Here is a 24,401-nt window from a genome sequence, read left to right as displayed (position 1 = left end):
CCTGGTTTGGTTTTTTGGGACAGGTTTTACTATGTAGTTCAGGCTAACCTTGAACTCTGTGTAGTTTGCAGCCAGCCTCAAACTCATGGTGATCCTCCAGCCTCAGACTCCGGAGTGCTGGTCCGACAGGCATGCGCCATCATGCCCAGCTTCGAACTCTACCCTTACTTGTTAGTTCAGTGTGTAAATTAAGCTCTGGGTTCAGGCGGTAGGTATCCGGGACAGAGGTTAGTCTGCTGATGCGAGCTAGTGCAGAGCGAGGCCTGGCTGTGCTTTGCCACAGGTTTGCTCTGGCACAAGGGGTTTTGGGGATTTGGCCCCCGTGGTGCAGATCTTCTTGTTCCTGTCCACCATGTGCAACCCTTGGACTCCCTGTTCTTCCTGACCTCACTGATTCACGGCCCTCCCTCCCCCCGACTGCCGTGGTGCTGTTTTCCTAGAGATTCTAGGGTTGGAGGAAAGCAGCAGGATTTGGACCCAACTCCAAGGAGTTCGTGTGGTTTCAGTTGAAGCAGAATTGTAACTTCAAGTTGGATTTAGCAGACTTTATCCTTGCCTGCTGTGTGCGCAGGCGCGAGTGTGGGGCGGTCTGTTCAGTCCCCCCCCCATCCCTGCGCGTGCATCTACGTGGCCTTCACAAGCTGCCTCCTTGCCAGAGTTCCTTAGCGTTCCCAGTGCTCTTTCTCTTTTTAATCTGATTTATAGAGATGTTGCCAAATGGCTCTGCGGTTCCTAAGTGCCATTACTTCTGCTGCTCAGGCAGATTAAAATAGAGTCTGCGTTTATCAGAGGTGCAGCGCCTCCTCTGCTGCGACGCGCTCTCTCAAGGCTGCGGTTCTGGGCTTAAATCCTTTCTTTGGGATCCAGCCACATTCTTCAGGCCTCCTCATTGACTTCTCTTAGAATTTCTCTATGTCTGTAATATTTTGTTAACCTTTTCCTTTTAAACTGTATTTTATTTTATTCTAGAAAAATTAGAAAACATAAAGCTAAAAGAAAAGTGAAAATCATAACAATCAAAAATAACCTGCCAATTTCCTAGTGTTTAGCCTTCCTTAGGCCTGGTTTTAAATTTGTTTTGGGCGTGGTGGGTATGTATTTTTTCCCATGTGAGAGACTGCAGACACCTTCCCTGTCTTGCCATTTGTTATTTGTAGTGTGAAGCGGCCGTACTGCATTCCACGTATGGATGTGCTGTTAGAGCGTTGCCTGTCTCCATCCTGGCTTCATTGCCTTTTTCTTTTTTTGTTTTGTTTTGGTTTTGGTGAGAGGGTCTTGTAGTGTGGTGCAGGTTGGCCTGAGACTCATTATGTAGCCCAGGCTGGACTTGAACTCACAGTGATCCTCCCGCTTGAGCCTCCCAAACACTGGGATTACAGGCCTGCACACCTGGCTCCATGGTGGTTTTTATAACCCCTGGGTGCTTTCCCGGCCCGTTTTGTTCATCCCTCTTACCAGACCCGTTTGGCCCCTTTCCTTTCTCCTTCCCTGCAGGACCCTTTACCCTGAGAATCCTGAAGGACTCCTGGGGAAGAGGCGGCTACAGTAGGCACCATCCGTCTTTTCCCGGTGGTCCCATATGGGCAGGTGTGTGTGCGGAGGGGAGGGTGGTGGTGGCAGGTGTGCTGCCTTGTCCAGGAGCCCTGGGCTGCTGACGTGAACACTCCCATTTTTGTGTGTTCCCTGCAGCCCACAGTGGGGTGATGGGCAGAGAGAATGGCTGGTGTATGCTGTATGTCCCTGCCGTGTCCTGCTGGCCCGCAGATGCTGGAGCAGCGTTTGCAGTGGTGGCCTCTTGTTCCAGCAGTGGGGAGCGGAGCTACCTTGGGATGGCAGCACCGTGGGTGCTGGTTCCTGTGTGGTACAGACTAGGCCGGACAGGGTCTATGGAGCAGTGGCTGACTCAGCTCAAAACATGACCTAAATGCTTCTGCCAGGTGGAGCTCTGAGCAGCCGACTCATCTCACTTTGGCAGGCTCCCTCGAGAAGGAGCTCGCCCAGGGGCTTCTGTGATCCCAGCCAACCTGGTGCCCACATGGTGGTCAGAGCGTTGGTGTCTTGATTGGCAAGACAAGTTACGTGTGATCGTATGTGTGTGGGCTCCTGGTGCTCTCTCCTGCTGTGGGCCTGCTCCACTGCCTCCCTTTACTTTTGCTTGTATCTTCTTGTTGTATGTTTGCTTTTGTGGTGCTGGGGATTAAACCCAGGCCTGCATGCATGCTGAGCACATGGTGCTACTGAGCTATACCCCGGCCCCTGCAGTTTCAGAATCTATGACTTGCCCCCATGAGAAACCTCGGCCCCTGGAAAATACTGCGCTGGCAAAATCAAAGAATCTGGTTATCAGCCCCGTGCTGGCTCGTCCTTGGTGCTGTCCTTGCGGGACCTCTGAGCCTGCAGGCAGGTGAAGCTCACCTTGATATGCCCCTCAGGTCCTTCTCAGAGCAGCCCTGCAGATTAGGCGGACACCGCCCACCTGCCTGTTGGCTGGGCCTGTGTGTGGCCAGCTGCTCTCCCCTGATAAGTCTGTTTGCTTATCTTTGTTTCTGAGCACATTGCTGACTCCTTGGAGCTCTGGGCGTGCTGTGGAGTGCAGGCATGACTGCCCCTTTGGTAAAGTAGGCGTGAAGTGCTGCCTGGGTGTGGTGTGAGATGCCCCATAATCAGTTCTTCCCGAGTTCAGCTTTTCCAGCAGGAGGAATATCCCCACATTTCCTCTTCCAGAGGACCCTGAGTAGCAGCTTTTAGGGTGATGTAGAGATGGGGAGCTGCCCTCAGCTGGGTAGCTCATATCCAGGTCTTGGGTGCTGCCTTCCCCAGTGACTGGAAGTCATATCCACCCTGCAGAAAGCCTTGTGTTTCAGCCCTTTGTTCTTTGTTGGCTGGGTCACTGGAAATTTATCAGTGAGACCTAAATGTGTCCTGGAAGCCTGGGCTCCAGGCAGGAGCTCTCTGCTGTGTGGCATGGACCCCAGTGATGTGTCATCTCTGAGGGCAGCTGGCCAGCCTTCTGTGTCACATGGTTGGCTGGTGTGGTTTATGTGCATAATTCCTTCTCCTTTTTAACGCGATGTCTCAAAGTCACGGGCACAGAGGGTAGAAATTAGGAGGGGAGAGCAGGCTTTTCAACCAGCTCTGCTCGGCCTGTTGCAATCTCCTGACAAAGCCACCATTGTTTTAAGTAAAGCGCCAGTTGGTTTGGTTTGAATCGCTCTGGTGCCCTGAAACTGGCTTCTTTTCTTCTATCTCAACCAACTGTTCCTGGGGGGAGGCCCAGAGGAGGACCGCCAGCCTCAGAGAGCCGAAATGCCGCCTCTCTACTGTCCCCCTCAGCAGCCACAGCAACTGAGGGTGATCTGCTTGCCTCTCAGAGTAGGCCGCTGTGTCCTGGGTGTCCCAGGCCCAACCTGATCCCCAGCTGGGCCCCAACAGCACTGCCTCTTGGTGACACCCCTGAGCATTCCCTTCCAGGAATCATGCAGCTTGCTGGTGGCCTTCGCCTCACTTGGCGCTGGCTGCTGCATGCATAGACCACCTGCTCTGGCAGGCTGTGCCTGCTGTCCCGGCTGACCTCCCAGCAGACTAGACCCGTTTGGCTGGGTGTCTGTCCCTGCCTTGCATATGATACGGCAGGCTACACTCGTAGCCTCTCATCAGCAAGAGCAAGGAATTCCCCTGGCTGAGCGCCCTCACAACTGGGAGCAGACCTCTGTGTGGTGGCTTCTGCTGCCAGTGTCCTTGCCTGGCTGCCTGCACCCCTCAGTGCATTCTCATGTGTATATTGCTGGGTCCCCCTGGTCTGAGGGCAAGGACACCAGGGGCTGCCCTGGGCGTGGCTCCCCTCGCCCTCCAGGTGGCTCACAGGAAGGGATTCCTATGAGAAGGCTGAGACTGCTTGTAGGGGTTCCTTTCTGCACATTTGAATGAATAGATCTCCAAGTGCAGAGTGGTTACAGACTGACATCTGAAGAGCTAGGGAGAAAGCAGGGCTGGACTTGAGGTTGGACGGGAACACTTGCCTGACATTCCCGAGGCCAGGGTTCTGTCCCAGCACCAAAAGGAAAAAAAAAAAAATGTGGGGAGAATGCAAGAGTTCAAAAATATTTTTTTACTTAATACTCTTGCCCTAGACAGTCAAGTTAAAGTGCAGGTTTCTTTACCTTTTTGGTTTTTGAAACAGAGTCTTGCTATATGTATCAGGCTGGCCTTGAACTCAGAGATCGTCCTGCCTTTGCGACCCTACTGTTTGGGTCATAGGAATGCACCATCACAGTGGTTTAAATTCTCTCTCAGCCAAGTATAGTGATGCATGCCTATAATCTCAGCAGTGGGGAAGTGGTATATATTATGCAGGAGGATCATAGTTTAAGGCCTGCTTGAGCAGCAGAGTGAGACCCTGCCTCAAAAAACAAACAAAAGGATGGGTCTGGTGGTGCATAGATATAAAAGATAAATTATGTGTGGGTGGTGCTGAGGATCAAGCACAGGTCCTCAACATGCTAGGCAAATGCTCTGCCACTAAACTAGTTTGTTTGAAACTGAGTCTCATTATGTAGCCCAGTTTGGCCCTGATCCTCCTGCCTCAGGATCCCGTCCTAGGATTATAGGTGTGTACTACCATGCCTGGCTACTTAGTTAGCGTTGTGTGTTCAAGGTCCACCCACATTATAGTAGGTGTCATTGTATACCTCATTGTTATTTATTGAGATTACACTTTTTTTGATGATGATGATACTGGGGATTGAACCCAGGGCCTTCACACTGCAGTATGTCCCCAACCCTTTAAAAATTTTTTTGTTGTTGTTTTGAGGCAGTGTGTCAGTAAGTCTCAGTTATCCAGGCTGAGCTCAAACTTTTGATCCTCCTTCCTCAGCCTTTCAAGGTGCTAGGATTACAGGTGTATACCAACATACCCAGCTGAGTTGTATACTTTAAGTGGGTAAATGGTATAGTATATGAATTATATACCAACAAAGCTATTATCAAGAAATTGTTGTATTAATTAATATTCCCACTAGAAATAGCAAAGAGATCATTACTGTAGTTTTAAATTTTAAATCAGCAGGGGCCGGGGAGATGGCTCAGTAGGATAAGCGCTTGACTGACAAACGCAAGGATCTGAGTTCAATCCCCGGTTCTGCCAAAAAATAAAAAATAAAAATAAATTTTAAATCAGCTCTTCTAAAAAAAACCAGCTCTACTGAGGTAAAATAGTTAAATAATCAAATTCTCCCTTTCGAGAGTACACGGGCAACCCGTTCTGGACCCCTCATCTCCCAGGAGCTAGTCCTACTCCCTGTTTCCATTCTCCATTCCTTGTCTCTGATTACTTTTCCTACTCCTAAAAAAATGTGTGCATATGCCTAAGATGTTTGATATTCAGACAGATAGTGAGCTTAAGCTTAACAGCCTAGGTTGTATGGTAATAACAATAAGCTTCTCTTCTGGAGGGTTAACAACCTAAGTTTGCAGATCAAAATTAGAGAAAAAGGAGGGCCTCAAGGAAAGCCAACATTTTGGCCCTAGCCTTTCAAGGTCAATTAAGACTCAGGACATATGAGAACTTATACTGTAACGTCATGTAACTCGGTAGTGTCCCAAATGTTCTGATTAAGGAGATTATGGGGCCAAAGAGGAAAGTGATCGATGATGTAGAGTGTGCCTAAGGAGAGTCACATGGAGAGAAAACATTCTCTCAGGCTTTCACAGACAGCACATTGACCAAGCAATGGCCGTGACTCATCCACATGGCTGACACTGACAAAGGTTCTACAATCTGAGGTACAGGATCTCAGGAAAAATCCTGAGGGGATTTCACTGACCTTATCAGACCCAAAAGCTACAACTCTTGTTGCGTAGGTCCTGCTTTATCTTGGTCTTAACCATCCAGTAGAAAAGTATAAAAAGGAAATATAAGAAGTAAAGCCATGTAATGTTGAGCTGTAGGGGACTCAGGTCAACAATTTCTGACATTGCCAGTGAAGCAGAAGACCCAATACTATTATGGACTACTGGACTCTTTTAGAATATTTTGCTGATTTAACACACCTATAATATTCAAATAACAGAACTAAACAAAAAAGGGATACAGATGAATGTCCATTTTGTATCTGTGCATTCAAAATGATTAGGATAGATATATAGTTACATTCTCTTAATGAATAGAGATTTGCTGTAATAGTGTTTGTAAATAGGACATCATGTCTGCATCTTGTACAGTAAATAACCACTAGGAAGAATGTATGCAATGTGTTAATTATTGAAACTGTCCTACCAATTTGGTTTGAAACTGTCTCATTGTTATTTGTTTCTCAATAAAATCATGGGAAAAAAATTTTTTTTTCATAATTAATTTCCAATGGGAAAAAAAAATTTAAAAAATGTGTGCAGCACAGGAGCTTACAGTTCTGCAGTGCTAATAAATAGGAGACACGTGCCCCCATGTACCCCAGGGTTTCATGTGCCTGTCCCAGGAGCAGCTCTGGCAGGTCTGTTTTGACATCATTGTGGGAAGAGAGCCCTGTAGAATGCACCCTGGTCCAGCGTCTGAGGCTGCATCTTGGGCAGTACATGAACCTTACCTCTGTGATGTTCAGGGTGTCCCTGGGGAGTCCCCAGGTGGCATCCATTTATTGCTGGCAGTCACGGGCTTGTCTGCATTGTATTGTTTTCAACTTTATTGTGAACAGAGCTTCTCTGCCCTTCTTATGCAAGTCTGGTTTGGAGACAGCTTCGTTTAAGTAAACGCTGGGTCATATATAAATGTATATTTATCTTTGCAAGAAACTGCCGAAGTTTTCCAGGATGGCTGTATCCTGTGAGTGCGTGTACAATGCTAAAAAGGAAACCCAGCATCTTGGATATGCTAGACAAGTACTCTGCCGCAAGTTACATCTCCAGCCCCCAGATTTTCTTTCTTTCTTTCTTTTTTTTTCTTCTCCTATCTCCTCACGTATTTGGTACAGGGTTTTTTTGTGGAGCTGGGGATTGAACTCAGGCCCTTGCGCTTGCCAGGGAAGTGCTTATTCCACTGAGCCATCTCCCCGGCTGATTTTCCCTCAGACTCGTAGGTATATAGTGAAACTACTAGCGGTTGAAAAAAGGTGTGTCTTCACAGTGTCCTTTTAATGACCTTTCTCTGTCCTCCGTCTGTCTGGTTCTCCCCTATTTATTTTGTTTCACTTTATTTTAAAAAAATATTTATTTATTTACTACAGAGACTCGTAGTCTCAGCCTCCCCAGTTGGAAGTAAAATTACGTGTACAGCACACTGGGGGTTCTGGGGCCAGCATGGCATGCAGTACTGGGGATCAAACCTGGGTCCTTGTGCTTGCCAGGCAGATGCTTAGACCGCCAAGCTATCTTCCCAGCCCACTGCTTCACTTTAAACACTGGTATTGTCCATGTATAGTGGTGCACACCTGTAATCCCAGCCCTCTAGGAGGCTGAGGCAGGAGGACTACAGATTCAAGCCCAGCCTGGGCAGCCTGGCAATTTAGTGAGACCCGTCTCAAAATTAAAGATAAAAAGGGGCTGGACGGGGCCGGTGAGATAGCTCAATGTCCTAAAGCACCTGCTTAGGCAAGCTTAGTTAAAAGCTCAGGGACTGCTGTTTGATCCCCAGCACTACATGGGACACTAGCTCCACCCCCAGGGTGGGCTGAGCTGGCCACAAAAAAGTAGGGGTGGGTGGGGGTGGGTGGGGGTGGGGCTGGACCTATAGCTCAGTCCCAAAGGCCAAGATTTAGTCAGACCATGACACAAAACAACTGCTGGTATAACCAGCAAACTTCCTCTCTTGTTTATTGTGTTTTTGGCCCACAGGTTCAGAAAACTACGCTTTGCCTAAAAGTGTGACAGGCGGAGAAGCTGGCTTTCCATAGTCCTTTTCTGACTTGCTGTCCCTGCTCTCCCCTAACCCGGGACTAGTGTCTGGGACCCTGAGGCCTGTTCCCAGCTCTAGGGCCTGACTCCTCAGAGCTGAGGTAAGAGGGCTCGTCCCTTTCCAGCATTGTCTCCCTGAGCGAGCCAGGGTGGGTGCTGGGCTGTAGTCCTGTCCCGGAGCTCTGAGCCTGTGCAGGTGCTCTTCTGAGAGCCTCCTGGCCCCTCTGCCTCTCTGCCCTACTGCAGTGCAGTCCCCAGGCTCTGTGGGAAGGAAAAAGTGCAGGGTTCCTCCTCCGCGGGAACAACATGCCCCTTGCTTTGCTGCCTTTCCGGCTCTGTAGTTTGTTTGCCTAAAACAGAGCCCTGGGCATTGTCATTTGTTTGTGTCTGTTTTGCCCGGAGGCCTTGCATCGATTCCTCAGTCACCTCATCTTGATTTTCCACACTGCAGGAACCAGAGGCTTTTCTCTCTACGTGCTTGCACTAGGGTTAGGCTGAGAAGAGCCTGTGTGCATCACGTTAGCCACTTGTAAGGAGCCAAGGTTAAAATTGGGTGGGGTCATAAACTGAGACTCCCTCTTACCTTCCACTGCTGTTTTTAAGTTTGGTGAGAGAGGCAGAGATTTAGGATGGCAGCTGCTCCTCAGTAGCAGATGGAAGAAGGGAAATGATCTGGAGCAGGGGAGGGAGGGCAGATTTCATTTGGAATTTCAATTCCTGGAGGAGGAGAGTAGAGTTGCTTGCTTGCTTTGTTGAACCATGGCATGGGGGGGTCTCACACTCTGTTCCTCCTTTTGCTCCACGGCTGCCGCTGTGGCCCCTAGGCCCCTTCTTTGGGTACTCCTTATTGTGTTGTGCAGGCCAGCATCTCTGTGAGGGGGCATGTTTCCACATTCTTAGCCCTGAAATTTGGACTTGGCTAACCAAATTCTCTGTCATTTGAAAAGAGAGACGCTACTGGAAGCCTATTTATAGGTCTTGGCTACCTGGCTCCTGTCACTCTATCCTCTGAGACATGTCAAACAGCTTAGATTTCCCTGACTTTTAAGTAGGTTATGTAGTTGGCAGTGCTTAAATGACTACCGGTCATAATAAATACTTTTGTTTCTTGCTTGTTTTTGTGGGCGCTCAGAAACATTTGCAAGTATGACCTATTCGAGCTCTATTTCTGGGAGCCAGTTGCAAGGCCCTGTTTTTGAGGTAGTCTCTAGCCAGAGACCTATTAGTGGTTTCACTTCCTCTTTAGGCGAGGTCTGGGGTTAAGTGGAGGCCTTTGTTCTTATAGTCTTATCTTGGTGATTCCCCCTACCCCCTTATTGATATCTGGGGCTGGGCTCTGCCCCTCCCCTTGGTGAGGATGGACCTGCTTTCCTGCAGGTGGGTGCAGGGGAAAGTGCATTCTCTGGGCCACACACAGTGGACCTCCCCCAGGCTGAGCCCTTGGCCCCTCAGCTGCTAGCCCAGGGCCAGGGTGGCAGTTGCCTTATCAGCAGGGTGGGGCTGTTGAATGCCATAAAATGTGCTCAGAGATCAGTGCTCAGGGATACAACTGCAATTTGGTTGTTTTTGGCCTTTGTTTTCTTTAATCATTACTGTTAAACTGTTATGAGTGTTATGATCAGAAATGTGAAGGGTATGTATGAAAAAAATTATAGAAATTCAAACAGCTTCAGATTTTTCATTAAGTGCATTAAACAACTTCAATAAAGAAAAATGGATCCTTATCTGGGATGGAGATGGCTCAGGTAGAACATTCAGTGCCACCTACATTAAGTACAACCCAGATCAAAATACTAGAATTTTCTTCCTTTACTTTGCTAGGAAACGGGGTCTAGGTGTTGCTCAGGATGAGCTCCAGTGATCCTCCTCCCTCAGCCTTCCATAGGCAGGATAGTTGTGCATCCCCAAGCCCAGTGCCTGAGGCTGGCCTGTTGAGATTGGGCAACATGATTGTAAAGTTGCCCAGGGGTCGTAGCACATGCCTGTAATCTCAGTATTTGGGAGGCTGAGGCAGAAGGATCACCTTGAGTTTGAGCCCAGCATGAGCTATATATGGAGTTCAAAACCAGCCTGAACCACATAGGGAAACCCTGTCTCAAAAAACAAGAATAAAAAATAAACCAAACAAAAAACCAAAAACAAATGGAAAAATAAAGAGGTGAGAATTCTAAAATCTGAATTAAGGGGCTGGGGATATAGCTCAGTGGCACAGTGCCTGCCTGGCAAGCATGAGATCCTGAGTTTGATTCCTGGCACATATATGGGGCTGGCCTTACCTGGGTAGTAAAGCATGCTGGGACATTCTCATTCTTTGCCTGGGATTGGTCTCAAACATGTCACATGAGGCTGCAGAGCAGGCCCCAGTGTAGGGTGTGATATCCACTGTGTACATGCAAATGTGTAAGTTGGTGGGGAAGTTGAGCCTACCGGCAGCAGTTGTTTTACTTTGGTGAACTATGTAGAGACTTACGCTAACTCCTAGGTGAATCAGATTGAAATGTCAAAGCGAAATCTTTAAGAACATGGGAGGGACCAGGTGTGGTGGTGCAGGCCTGTAATCCCAGCACCCAGAGGTTGAGACAAGAGGATTGATGGGACTTCGAGACCAGCATGGGGGCTACAGAAGTGAGCTTAAGGCCAGCCTGAACTGCATGGTGAGACCCTGTCTCAAAAAAAAAGAACAGCAATACAGGGGAGTGGTGGGAAGTAGGCCTGCAGGGAGGAGGAGCTTGGTCCCATGGACGAAGGTGGTGCAGGGGTCCTCCCACTCTTTTCACCAGGAGAGATTCCAGGTGGAGCAGAGCTGGGCAGTGTGAGGAGATGGGAGAAGAAACTTTACAATTTTAAGTTTGGTGCTCCAAGAGCCTTTTTAGGTAAAGCACAAAAACCAGAAACATAAACAAGGACTTTTGAGTTTTGACCACATTAATGAAAAATTTCTACCAAAAGTAACAGTAATAACCCAATAATTCATTAATACAGTAATCATTAATAAGCAAAGTAGCAGGAAACAAGACAAAGTACACCGTACGTGTTGAAGACCAGACCAAGTGGTGACTCTGCCCGAACTGCAGACATTTCCACCAAATTAAGAACTCTCTAACAAGGGAAGGAAACAGAAAACTGGTGAAGGACATGCAGGCATTTAACAACAGTGACAATGAGGGGAAACCCAACCACTCACAGCCACAAGATATGAATAAACAAGTGTCAGAATCGTTGAACTAAAATATTAATAATGATTAATATGAAGAATACTTTAAGGAACTAGGCATCATTTACTGTTCACAATTTTAAAGATTTTTTTGGATATCACAAAATCATAATTGTACACATACCTTATGACTCAGCTTTTCCATTTCTAGGAGTTATTCTTACTGAAAGAGTCATGCAGTTGCACAAATGTGTAAATACTAGAACTTTCATCATAGCTTTTTTTTTTTTGTACCAGGAACTGAACTCAGGACCTTGTGCTTGCCAGGCAGGCGCCGTGTCGCTGAACTATATCCCTCGCCCATCATAGCATTATTTGTAATGATGAAAGAAACATGTTTCTGTTAATATGCATATCTGTTTATGGGAAAATGGTTAAATATATTATGATAAATATGCATAGGGGAATATTCCATAGACAATAAAAATAATTTACATAAAACTATTAGCATAAGATGTCTGATTATAAGTGAAAAACTAGGTTGTAAAACCAGAGCATCCACCGAGTGCAGTGACCCCTGCCTGGGATCCCAGTACTCAGAACTGAGGCAGGAGGAGGGCCGCACACTGGGGCCAGCCTGGGCTGCTTAGTGAAACCCTTTCTCAAAGCAAAACAGCTGGGCGTGGTGGCACACCCCTGTAATCCCTGTTACTGGGAGGCTGAGGCAGGACAATATCCGTGAGCTCGAGACCAACCTGGGCTATAAATTGACTCGAAGACCTGGCAGAGCTACATAGCAAGACCCTGCCTCAAGCAAACAAACAGCCCACCCCAAATAAACAAGTGCCTGGCCTCCCACATTTAGATATTATGCTTATTTATGTATATATGTATATGTCTTTATTTGAAAATAAGAATCCACCAAAAAATGTGTGCACACTTCAGCACACTGATTGGTGTCTGGTGGTCATGGCCACCACTTGGAGCCTCTCCTGATTGTAGAGGCCACAGCTGGCTTGTGTAATCTCATGATGTCTCAATAAATGTAGTATTAAAATATCTATATGCAAGTTCTTTTTCCAGTGTATACATTTTTGGGTGAACTTTGTATATGTAATTTGATAAATACAGTCCGACTGCAGTCCACACATTGCCTTTACTGGAGCATCACATATACATTGGGGGCTTCACAGAACCCCTCCCTCTCCAAGTTCAGTAATTTGCTAGAGAGACCCATAGAATTCACTGAGAACAGTTGTGCTCACAGTTACAGTTTATTATAGGGAAGGGTTCAAGTTCAGGTCACCTGGGAGCAGTGATTATGGGCTGTATCCTCACAGCCCAGGGCTGACTGGACGCTCCTACTGTTCACAGCCCCAGCTGAGACTTTCAGCCCTGAGGTCCTGCAGTGACAGAGCTGATACCCCTGCTCCAAGGCCCTGTGGAAGTTACTTTGGCAGGCTGCCCCACGGGCAAATCTCCCATGCAAACAAAACACTCCTGTCAGGCGGAACATTGCAGAGGCCAGGAATTCACAGCCTAGGTGCGAGGGTGAAAGCCTTCCTGTCTCTAAGATTACTTCCTTACTGCATAATATTCTCACCAAAACTTAAACAAGCTACTTCTGGCTGGAAGAATTGTATATGACTTTACTTTTGTACTTTGCACTGTTCAGTATTGTTTGAATTTTTTTTCAGTGTAGATAAATAATTGAAAACAAAAACCAGTAAGACTGAGCTGTGCATAGTGGAATGTCAGCACTCAGAGGCTGAGCCAGGAGCATAGCAAGTTCAGGGTCGGTTTGGGATGCATCATGAGACCCTGTCTCAATTCTGCCCCTCAAGATCATGGGACTAGACAAACTCAAAAAGAGATTAAAATGAGAACTAAATCCCTGAATGGGGCAGATGAGTAGGGAGCAAAGCACTAGAAAAATTATAAGGAAAGGGCCCCTGAACACATAGCCCACTGATCTGAACATGTGCCAGAAAGCAAATGACGGTCAGCAATCCAGAGGAAAGCTGGTGCAGCAGCTCCGCAGAAGAGCCCTGGCCTGGCATGCCCCCTGCTATGGGTCTGATCCCAGTGCTGGGATAAGGGCACAGCAATCTAGGGGAAACACTTGGAGAAGCATCACAGGTGGCAAGCATCACGAATACAGTATTACAAACAAAACAGCTAGAGAAAATGGTCTTGTAGCCAGGTGTGGTGGCGAGTGCCTGTGATCCCAACCCTCTTGAGGCTGAGGGAGGAATTGCTGGGAGTTCGAGGCCAGCCTCTGCTGTATGGTGAGTTCAAGGCCAGCCTGAACTACACGTAAGACCCTGTCTCAAAAATGAACAAACAAAAACCTTTCTTATGTACAAAGCCATTCTCTTGGTTTTGCTATTGTTCTTGAGCTGTTTAAGATGTTTCCTTAGGTGAGGGAAGGGTACATGCAACTGACCCATCTGTATGACTTTGTGAGTCTGTAATTATTTCAGGATAAATTTTTTTTTTTTTTTTTTTTTAAGGCAAAGGGTATGAACAGCTCAGAAAACAGACACATAGCCAAGGAACAGATGTCTTTAAGTTATTAAATTTCATTAACAGATGATTCAGATTGAAGTGAGATGCCGCCTTTTTTCTGTTGCAAGTTTTATTCCTTCCCCAATCCAGAGGAGTCAAGAGAATTTACTCTCCTGCAAATAAGTCGTGTGTGTGCGTGCGTGTGTGCGCATGTGCATGTGTTTGTACGTGTGTGAACACATGCACTGGGGATTAAAGCCAGCCCATGTGCTTGCTAAACACATGCTCCACTGCTGAGCTGCATCCCTACTGCTGACAAGCATTTAAAATATCTGTACATGGTGTACGGTCCTTAGAGTCCAGTTCTGGCCAGAGCGTGACATCTGAAGACCTAGGCTCTTGGTGACTGGTGCTTGCTGTGTGCCAGGCGTGTATGGGCGCTTTTATGACTTACCCAGAAATGGCATGCTCAGCCTTCTTCATACGCTTAACAGTGGCACAAGCCTGGCAGTGTCTGTCTCCAGGAGGGTGATGAAGCCGCAGGTCACTGCAGGCTGAGTCTGGGTGAAGGAGCGGTCGTTGTTACAGCTAGGCAGACTTCTTGCCTGGTTTCCACTCTCACAGGTCCCCCACCCCCACCCCTTTGTGTGTGTGTGTGTGTGTGTGTGTGTGTGTGTGTGTGTGTTTGTATTTTAGGGAAGGGTCTACTGGGTGTTCAGGGTCTCACTACTAGATCGGATTCTTAGTGGTCCTCCTGTTTACAGCCTCCCAAGAGCTGGGATTACAGGTGTGCGCCACCACGCCCAGTCTGCCCAGTCTGAATCGTCATCTCAATGGGCCCCAGGGTCAGGGCCAGCACAGCGGGCCCAGGGATCGAACTCCCGGCCCCTGCACCTGCTTGCAGGCGCTTTAATCCGCTGAGCTATTTGGCCAGCCCTGTGTGTGTGTTTTCATGGAACTGATGATGCCATCCCTGCCCCCTTAGACACAGGATCTCCCTGTGTAGTTCAGGCTGGCCTGTAGGTCCTCATGATCCGCCTGCCTCGGCCTCTCCAGTGCTGGGATGACAGTTGTGCACCACACCTGGCCACCCTACTTTTTACATAACCCAAGGCGCAAACGTAAGTCCATCGAATACTTGTGCACACATGGCACACCCACTCCACAGTGCCTTCTGCTCCCCTACATGAGGTAGGACAGGCCTGGAATAAGGAACATGGAGTCCATGTCGCTGCCTCTCCACAGGCCTCTGAGAGTAAAGAAAGCAGAATGCCAGCGAGCTTGCACGAAGATGGATTTCAAGCATGGAGCAGGGCCCAAAGCCTCCCGGGGCCCTCTGCAGGAGACTCCTCTGCCCATGGTGGCCAGGGGTGCCAGGGTGATTCCTGCGCACACCTCGCCCTCCTGCCCTGTCGCTCCTGGTGACTGTTCCCCTGCCCTGGCTCTTCAATGAGCCATTGTCCCACTGCAGCCTGTTAGTTTTGGCTCTCAAAGCTTGTGGGACCAGGCCCAAGTCCTGGGACAAGCCAACAGAGGCACGCTTTTGAAAAAAGAGTCAGTTCTGGAGGAGATGAGCTGCGTGCAATTCCTCCACTCCCTCTTTACAGATAGCACCTAATAGCCATTATCTCCTATCTGGGTCTGCTCCGAAGCATGACTCATTCGCAAGTTTGTATCTGTTTCTGTACTTAATTGCCTTCCCCAGTTAACTAGAAGCCTTATGAGACCTTGGACTATGCCTGGTCTTTTATCTCTGTTTATTTTGGGGGAAAAATACATTCCTGGGTTATATTTAAACAGTAAGCAGTGAAAACTCTTTCCCACCAGACCCTTTAATTTTTTCTTTTGTTTTTGTTTTTTGAGACAATCTTGCTAGTAGCTCAGGCTGGTCTGGAACTTGCGCCGACCCTTCCACAGCCTCCTGGGTGCTGGGATCACAGGTGTGCGCCAGGCCACCATGCCCAGTTCAGATCCTTTCATTCTCCAAGTCACACCTCCAAAGATCAGTTACCATTACCTCTTCTTGCATAGCATTCCCGAGACTGACAGAGCATCTCTTACTCCACACCTCCCATCCTCTGTTTCTTTGTGTACATCTTCCTGTTTAAAAAACCGGTAATACTGGAGCATAGCTCAGCAGAAGAGCATGTGCTTAGCATATAGAGACCCTGAGTACCATCCCCAGCACCATCAAAAACTAAGTAAATAAAATACATACTGTTTCATGCTTACTGTTTTGCTTTTCATAGCACAGTGTCCCTTACAGAGCCTGCCGTGTTTCAGCACGTACGTTGTGGGTTTTGAGTTCCCCCATGGGGTTAGTTCCCCTCGTGGATACACCCAGTGCTTCAGCCAGTCCCCTCTGATGAACGGCGGGCTTGTCTTTGGCCTTCTGCGACCACAGTGCAGCGTGCATGCAGCATCTGCGCGGTGGCAGTGGGTGTGGGACCTCTTCTGACAGCGGGCCCATGGTGCTAGGTGGTCGCCAGCTGCCCTTGCTGTGGTTTTGCCCATCTCTCTATCTCCATTGCCAGCTCACGGATGACACCTCCCTTCCCTGCCAGAGTTCTGAAATGGTTGAGAAATAAAACAAAGGCTTCTTCGGCCAGTGGCTCAGAGGTGGAAACAACCCAGTGTCTGCTGCACATGAACAGTGTGGACCATCCGTGGGATGGAACAGGGTTGGGCTGTAGAGCTAATGAAAATCTGAAACTGTCATGCTGTGACGCTGTGGGTGAACCTTGAAAATATGCTCGGAAGCCAGACCTAAAGGGCCACCCTGTGTAATCCCAGCTGTGTGGGATGTCCCTGGAGACTAAAGTGGAGGTGGGGAGAGGAGGCAGTGGGCAGGAAGCCAGAGGCGGGGCCGGCCCTGCAGTGCCGGAGAGTGTAGAAACAGTGTGTGACACATATGGTTGAGTGGACAAACGAATGGACTGAGGCCCGTCACGGGCCCGTTCTCCTGCCTCTTTCCTTTTGAAGAAAATGCCCACTGGATCCAGCAGAACCTGAATCCCCCACCCACTCCAGCCTGCATGTCCCTGGCTGCCTCCGTTTCCCTTGCCCTCAAGCTCAGTCCTCGAGAGGCTTGAAGTTAATCTCATTCTATTCCAAGGCAGTCTCTTGCCAGACCTTGGAAGATTTCATGGTTTGCTAGCTCCAGAAGTTCCAAGGGAGCTTTGTTGTCCCATGAGCGTCCCGTCTTGTGTCAAGCAGCCTTCTAGGAAGGGTGGTCACCGGCAGGGTGCTGGGCACACTTCTTCATGGAAACACCTGGCTTGCATTCAGCCACTGCCCGTGGGCCAGCTCGTGCTAGTGGTGCCGAAAAACACTAAAAAGTAGAGAACGTCTGAATGTTTCATCACAGAGTCACTAGATTTATTAGATTGTTATAAAACTGCTGCTCATCTTCCTTTCTAGGGAAAATGCTCTTTTGAGCATGTCAAAGCGCCCTGGACTGGATCCTGACTGACCCTGGGCTGGTGGGGCAGGGGTGCTGGCTGCTCTGACCCGAGGAGCCACACGACATGGGGAGGCAGGGCTGGAGGCAGAGGCTGGAAGAGGACTTGTGGGCATGGGCCAAAGCCTGGGCTCTGTCCAGAACTCCACCAGTGTTTCTGCTTGCACTTTTTTTCCTTCACTTTCTCTGGGTACCAAGAATCAAATTCAGGACCTAGTGTTGTGCTGCTGAGCTACACCCCTGGCCTCCCTCTGGTTAGACTTTGAAGAAGGGATGGGTTAGACCAGAAAGCATCCTGATCAGCATTATGTGGACAGGGCGGGAGCAAATAAATATGCAGCCAGAGACATCTGACAGGACTCTACTCTTGGGCTCAGCCAGCTCCCTGTGGAGCCTGAGCACAGTACCTCTGTTACGTTGTGTGTCTGGATGTCCCCTAAGCCTCATGCACTCATAGGTCGGGGTTTTCAGAAGTAGCTGGGTCTGGGGAGTGTGAAATTCAGGGTGTGTGATAACTAAATCAGTCCACTGGTTGGTGCAGCATAGTTCTGGGTGTGGACATGGGAAGGAGGCCTGGAGCCTGGATGGGGTAAAAGGGAAAGGGAGGCTCTGTGTGCTGCTGCCTTCTGCCTGCCCTGCCACGGACTGTTCCTCCGCGTACCTAAGTCAGCCTTCTAGTATTTAGTGCACAAGGAGAATGGGGAAGCTCTGTGAAAGGATTCCTGTGGTGTCTACCCAAAGTGTCGCCTCTTACCCCCTCAAGATGGACACCGCACAGTAGCAACTTGAAGGCCCAGGAGCACAGCAGGAGAAAGGTGAGACTCATCCCCAGCCTTTCCTTCACAGTGTGTCAGGGCCATCCTCCCTTGTGTTACACAGGATGTCATGGAACCTCCATGGCAGTCATTTACTTCTGTGCGCAGGTGGCTTTGGTTTTGCTTTTGGGTCCTACTTGGTCTGTAGAGCGCCGCCTGTTGGCAGTGGGGGATATTACAGAAACTAGGGTGAAGTTTCCAGGTCCAGGAATCCTGAGTACATTTGCCAGAGTTTGAGAGTATGTAACATAAACATGGACAAGAAGGAGGTGTTTCCACACAGCTAGGAGAGCGCATAACTCCCACACTAAGACCTGTCCAGTTTGGTTTCGAGCCCATGGGTTGATTTTCTCCTTCTCCTCCTTTCCCCTGGGTGCCTGGCCAGACTGTGGGAAGCAGGGAAGCCGCATGGCCACCTGTTCCTGAATATACAGGAGTGGTAAAGCAGGGTGTGAGGTTAGTTCTGCACAGATTGTGGCAGGGCATTGGTGACTGACCGTGTCACCCCTGCACGCTGGTCTGTCAAGCTGCCCAAGTAGTCTTCTGCAGCCACCCCAGGGGCCAGTACCTGGTAGTGAGAGCTGCTGGGAACCCTCCCTGGCTCAGTGTGAGGAATGGGTGTCAAGGACAGGAAAAGGCCTTCAGTTGGGGCTTTGGTTTTTCCCAAAGGAAATAAAAGGACCAGACTGGTTTAGTTCTCTTTCTTTGTTCTTTCTTTTTTTTTCCCCTCTCCCTTCCCTTCTCTTTTTTTTTGGGGGGGGGGGCGGAACTGGGGATTAAACTCAGGCCCTTGCCATGGAAGCGCTTATTCCCACTGAGCCATCTCCCCAGCCCCTAAAGGCTTTTTCTTTTTCTTTTTCTTTGTGGAACCGGGGATTGAACTCAGGCCCTTGCGCTTGCCAGACAAGTACTTATTCCACTGAGCCATCTCCCCGGCCCCCCTTCCCTTCTCTTTTTGAACTGAGGATTGAACCCAAGGCTTTCACACTAAATTATATCACAGTCCTTTTTTTTAATTTTTAATTTTTGAGACAGTTGCCAAGGCTGGGCTGAAATTTGTAACCCTCCTGCCACAGTCTCCCAAAGTGCTGCAGTTATGGGTGTGGGCTACCACGCCTGGCTCTGGTTTTGTTTTCTTTTGCTTCTGAAAATCATGTGCCTCACCAGGCATCCAGCTGCTGGCAGATCTTGCACAGGCAAGGAAAGAGTCCTGGCTTTGTCTGCAGTGGGAGCTGACGGTCTCTGGTACTCTGTCTGGTATCCCGGGTTTCCATACCCTGACCAGGCCCTGCTCCAACCCGCTCGGTGCTGTACCCGGCTGGAGCAGCCTAGCTCCCTGCCCTGGGTGCAGCTCAAATGTCACTTCCTGCAGGAGCCCTCCGAGGCTGCTCTGATGATCAAGGTCACCCCGCAGGCTCCCCAAGCCTTGGCCCTTTTCTACCTCGGCCGCAACCCCTGCCTGTACACTCCCCTTGTCTGTCTGCGTGTGGTAGATGCTGATACCTGCGGAGGGATCACTGAGAATCCATGAGGAGCCTCTGGTGCTCCGGGGCTTCCGCGTGTGGCTTTGTGCAGCACCTATCTGGTCTATGACTGAGGAGGGCACCAGGTGTGTACAGCAGAGCCTGCCAAATTACAGTGTGGCCAGCTTGAGCCAAAGGACTGCTCGAGTTAGGAGGATTGTCATGAAGCAAACTTGTAAGAATAACTTAGGGCTGAGCAGTAAAATGGTTATTAAGATCTTTTTACATTTGCCTTAGGTTTGTCGGGCTGTGTGTGTGTGAATTTTTGTGTGTCGCGCGCGCACACACACACAATCTCATTTGGTCCTTATTAAGACATGGCAGCATTGTGACTTTACCCAGGCAGCAGCGTGCTGGCAGAAGTGCTCTGAGGTACCGTGAGCAGGGTTGGTTAACAGGTTGGCCTGTTATGTGGAGTTGGCCGAGGGTGGTGCTGGAGGCAGGTGGGAACGTGACTCTTCAGAGGCTTCTGACCACATAGTTGGAAGCTGCTGAGAGGTGGCAGTGGTGCCCCAGCTGTTTGGACAGCACAATCCAACGCGGGGGCTCCTGGCTGGCTTGGGTCAGCAGAGCAGGTTGTGCCAGGTGCTTTCCAGCCAAGCTTTCAGATCCTCTCACTGCTTACTGCTTGGAGACACCAGCAGCTTGCCATGGTGCATCTCTGCCTGCCATATGGCCTCCCTAGTAGGTTTGGAGAAGAGGCAGGGCTCTGGCCTGCCAGGAGGTGAAAGCTCTAGTTCCCCTTTGATATGGACTAAAGGTAGTGCTATGGCCAAGCGTGGCAGTACATGCCTGTGATCCCAGGATTCTGGGAGGCTGAGGCAGGAAGATGGAAAGTTTAACCCTGAGTATGGGAAACTAAACCAGACTGTCTTAAAAAGGGGGGGGGGGCTGGTTTTGGCTCAGTTCAAAATCTTGGGTTTGGGGCTGGCGAGATGGCTCAGTGGTCTAAAGCACCTACTTAGAACAAGCTTAGCAAAGCACAGGGACCGCGGTTCAATCCCCCAGCACCACATGCCAGCCAGCCCCGCCCCCTGGTGGGCTGAGCTGGCCCCCCAATAAAATTTTTTTTAAAAATTCAAAATCTTGGGTTTAATTCCTGGTAGTACAAAAATAAAATAAGAAAAACCCACTGTCTTGCTCATCTCAATGACTAGAAAAAAGGGATCCCTGAGCCAGCTGTTCAGAGGTGGCTCCCAGCACGGCTTCTGGAAAATGGAACCTTCCAAGAAGGCCATGTCCCCAGGGAGCACCCTTCCTGCTGTTGCCTGGCCTGCAGAGCTGGGAAAGACTCTCAAGTGAGACCCGAGGTGGCGGAGACCCCAGGGCCCTCCCAGTGCTGTGGAGCCCAGTGTTGGAAAGTGCTGTCTCCAAGGAGCCCGCAGCAGCCCCGAGAACGAGGCTCGTCGGCTTGGAGCAGGAGGCCTGCTGAGCCGGGGCTGTCGGTGCTGCACCCTGCCCGCAGTACTGGGGCTCAGGTCAGGCACCCTGGGTTATACCACAGCCCTTTCTGGCTTGTGAGACAGAGTCACACTGACCCACCCAGTTGGCCTGCTTGCTGATCCTCCTGGCTCAGCCTGGCAGCTGGGACCGTGGGTGTGTGCCGCCTGCCTGGGTGCCCTGTTCTTCCCCAGAGCAGGTTAGAGGCACTTGCCCGCCAGGTTCCCGCAAGCCCTGCCCTCTGGGGCCTTCGGGTTTCCCGCTGCTGTGCCAGGGCTGCTGCAGGCATGGTCAGGCATTAGCTTCCTGCGTGGCTTGAGACAGCAGCCTCCTACTCTTCTGGTCGACGGCAGATTTCTTTTGAATGCTTAATTATGGAAACTTTACAAGCAAGGAGAGTAGCCAGGAGGCTAGGACCTGGGCAGAGCGCCACATTGGCAGCAGGGGTGTCCCACCTGCCTGACCCCACTCCCACACAGGAAATCTGAGTGCCGTGATGCGGGCCTCAGTCCAGCCTAACCTGTGGCTGGTGAGGGGTCAGCTGGTCAAGAGCTTTAATTCTGCATTGTGTTCCAGAGAAGCACTGAATCTCACCGAAGCTGTCTTGCCTTCCAGTGGAAAGTTGGTGTCTCCGAAGTGGAAGAACTTCAAGGGCCTGAAGCTCCAGTGGAGGGACAAGATCCGGCTCAACAACGCCATCTGGCGGGCGTGGTACATGCAGTGTAAGCACCTGAGCCCCCCAGAGGGCTGTTGCAGTATCCCAGGGACCTGAGTGCTCCTTGGCCCAGTACAGAGCCTGCTGCAGGAGGAGGGGCGGAGTGCCCAGTGGTGCGGGTGCTCATCTCAGAGGAGGAGTATGGACAGCTGGACAGCGACAGTGGTCTTGGGGTACTCGCTGTGTCCTGCCCCCCACCAGCTCAGATGGGGGAGGCTGGCCCCGGACTGGAGCAGAGCAGGCCCCGCGAGCAGATGCTTGGGAATAGCCCGGCTGCCTCTGCTCCCCTGAGCCAGAAGACACCCAGCTGGGCAGGGTTCTCAGGGTGGTGACGGTAACGTCTCCTCCCCAGATCTGGAGAAGCGGAAAAACCCTGTGTGCCACTTTGTCACCCCGCTGGACGGCTCTGTGGAAGTAGATGAGCACCGCAGGCCAGAGGTACTTGCCACAGGCACAGGGCTTGGGGGGGAAAATCCCCTTAGCCTCGCGCAGGAGGGAGGGCCTGCGCTGAGGGGCTGGCTCTGTGACCCTGGGAAGGGACCCTCTTCTCAAGCCGGCTGACCCAGTGGAGCCTCTCCTTTCTTTTGCTTTAGTTCTGGTCCTGGGCATCTAGCCCAGGGCCTGGTGCATGCTAGGTGGCAAGTGTGCCGCCCTGGGTGACCCCTGGCCCCTCTGCTCTCACTAGAAATTGGTCTATTCTCTGGGGCCGTCCTGAGGAAACCTATCTCTTGGAGGGCGTATGACTAGAATTTTTTTTCTTTTTTTCTGTCTCTCTTCTTTCTTTCTTTCTTTCTTTCTTTCTTTCTTTCTTTCTTTCTTTCTTTCTGAGGCAGTGTTTCCTTATGTTATATAGATGGGCCTCAAACTTGCAGCTCTTCTGCTTCAGCCTCCTGGGTGCTGGGATTATAGGTGTGCACCACCACATTTTGCTTCAAGAGACCTTGAGATCTATAGGCACTGAGATGGAAAAGGGTTAAAGAAAGAATAAATTTTTAAAAGCCAGTTACTAGCCAGGTCTGGTGTTGCATGCCTATAATCCTAGTACTCTAGGAAGCTGAGGCAAGAGGATCACAAGTTCAAACCCAGCCTGTCTCAAAAGTTTTAAAAAAAGAAGAAAGGTCTGATAATGTAAGTCAGTCTAAAATCAAGGCCTTGGGTTCAGTCTCCAGTACTAAAAGTGAAACAAAAACAGCTATATGGCTCTACTTTAAGTACTTGCATATTCTTTTTAGAAATGTGTACCGAGATAGCTCAGTGGACTAAGAACCTGCTTAGGCAGCAAGCACAGGGACCGGGGTTCAGTCCCTGGTACCACATGTTGCACCTTACGAAATGCGTTAAAAAAAGGAAGAAATCTGTATCTCAATCTTAGGTGTATAGGAAATGCCTCTGAAGATAAATCCTACCAGTGGGTCCTTTCAGGAGAGGAGACCCCAGTCACACCCTCTGCATTGTTTCACATTTGTCCAACCCTGTCCTGTTGTTAAGATAAAAGGGGAAGAAACTTTAAAGTAACCTCATGAGACAGTTTTGCACCTCTGAGATATAACTTGGCATTTGACAGAATCAGGGAATGTAATTCTGTTAAGGATGGTGAAAATATTGTAATTTTATTTTTGTTTTTTGTTTTTTCGGTACTAGGAATCAAACCTAGAGCTGCATCCTAGTCCAAATAAATACTGTTTTTTTTTTCTTCTTTTGGTAGTACTGGGGATCCTGATTAAAAACTGACCCCTGGGTAGAGGTGATAACTCAGTGGTACAGTGCCTGCTTGGCAACTGCAAGGTCCTGAATTGGATTCCTAGTACCAAAAAATGAAAAATAAGAACTGACCCTCCACTGTTCTCAGACACACTGTGAAGTGCCTATAGGTCAAGTGACCTGGGACGTCAGGTCTGCAGGCAAGACAGGCGCCAGGTGGGAAGGCTCTGCAAGATTGATGCTCTTGGGGTACACGTTGTGCTCACCCTTGGGGAGCGTTGCAGAGGTGGCTGTCACCGGGTATATGGGCCACCACTGATGTCTGTAGTGTCCCCCACCCCAGGACATCCCCCAGCTGAGCACCCTGAAGTGACCTTAGGCCCCAGTGCAGAGCGTCAGAACTAAGACATACACTCATACACGCGCACACACTGTGCACACCACCCTGGACGTCCCAAGTCTTGAAATGATGCATTTTTAGGCGGAGGGCCAGTTGTAACACAGGAGATGGGACAGGCTTTGTGAGCGAGGGCTTAGCTGTGCAGAGGCTTCCTGACACCACTTTGCTGGCATCTCCTGCTGCTTCCGGGTCCTGGGGCTGAGTTTGCTGGTTCCCCACCTGCCTCCCTTCAGCCTGACCTGTCTGTCATAGGCCATCACCACTGAGGGGAAGTACTGGAAGAGCCGCATCGAGGTCGTGATCAGGGAGTACCACAAGTGGAGAACCTACTTCAAGAAAAGGGTATCTGTGAGCTCGGGAAGCCCTGGGGGAGCTCCGAGCTCTGTCCCCGGAGCTGTGGCTCAGTTTCCCTCCTCCAGACAGGCTTGTCTCCTCCCCAGACCTCCCCTCTGTGCTTGCAGCCTGTGGAGGGCAGCAAGCAGCTCCTGCTCCCCATGCCCCCAGAGTGGCAAGCCAGGGTCTGCCAGAGGGCGGTGGGCCTCACAGCTCCCAGGTACTTGTGCCTGCTCATCTCGCCCTTTGTCCCCAGCTCCAGCAGCACAAGGATGAAGACCTCTCTAGTCTGGCCCAGGTGAGCACGCCCGGGGTCTCACCTGGCTGAGGAACAGCAGTGGCTTGGGTAGTGGGACAGGAGATGGGACATTCTTCTTTCTGGGGAGGTCCTGGGTGGCTCAGGAAGCAGTGGCACTCTCTGCTCGTGACCTACAGGGTGTGCTCTCTGAGCATCTGCACCCACTGGCC

At 49.9% G+C, this 24,401-nt stretch overlaps 1 protein-coding gene across 3 annotated transcripts in view; it reads left to right on the top strand.

The window, feature by feature from the left end:
• Positions 1-24,401, top strand: part of Mlxip (MLX interacting protein) — a 47,805-nt gene that overhangs the window by 15,303 nt on the left and 8,101 nt on the right. For 2 of the 3 annotated variants that reach the window (XM_023720533.1, XM_023720535.1), the window contains exons 2-5: positions 21,400-21,506; positions 21,852-21,937; positions 23,853-23,942; positions 24,190-24,231. In XM_023720533.1, coding sequence (XP_023576301.1) covers positions 21,400-21,506; positions 21,852-21,937; positions 23,853-23,942; positions 24,190-24,231 — 325 coding nt within the window. Of the gene's footprint in view, positions 1-1,771; positions 1,841-21,399; positions 21,507-21,851; positions 21,938-23,852; positions 23,943-24,189; positions 24,232-24,401 lie in introns of those variants that run through there. The other variant, XM_023720534.1, reaches the window with a different exon arrangement.

This window comes from Octodon degus, unplaced genomic scaffold (genome assembly GCF_000260255.1).
Source record: "Octodon degus isolate 3935 unplaced genomic scaffold, OctDeg1.0 scaffold00076, whole genome shotgun sequence".
Taxonomy (NCBI): Eukaryota; Metazoa; Chordata; class Mammalia; order Rodentia; family Octodontidae; genus Octodon; species Octodon degus.
The sequence above is the reverse complement of the archived record's forward strand: the minus strand, read 5'-3'. Positions and strand labels throughout refer to the sequence as shown.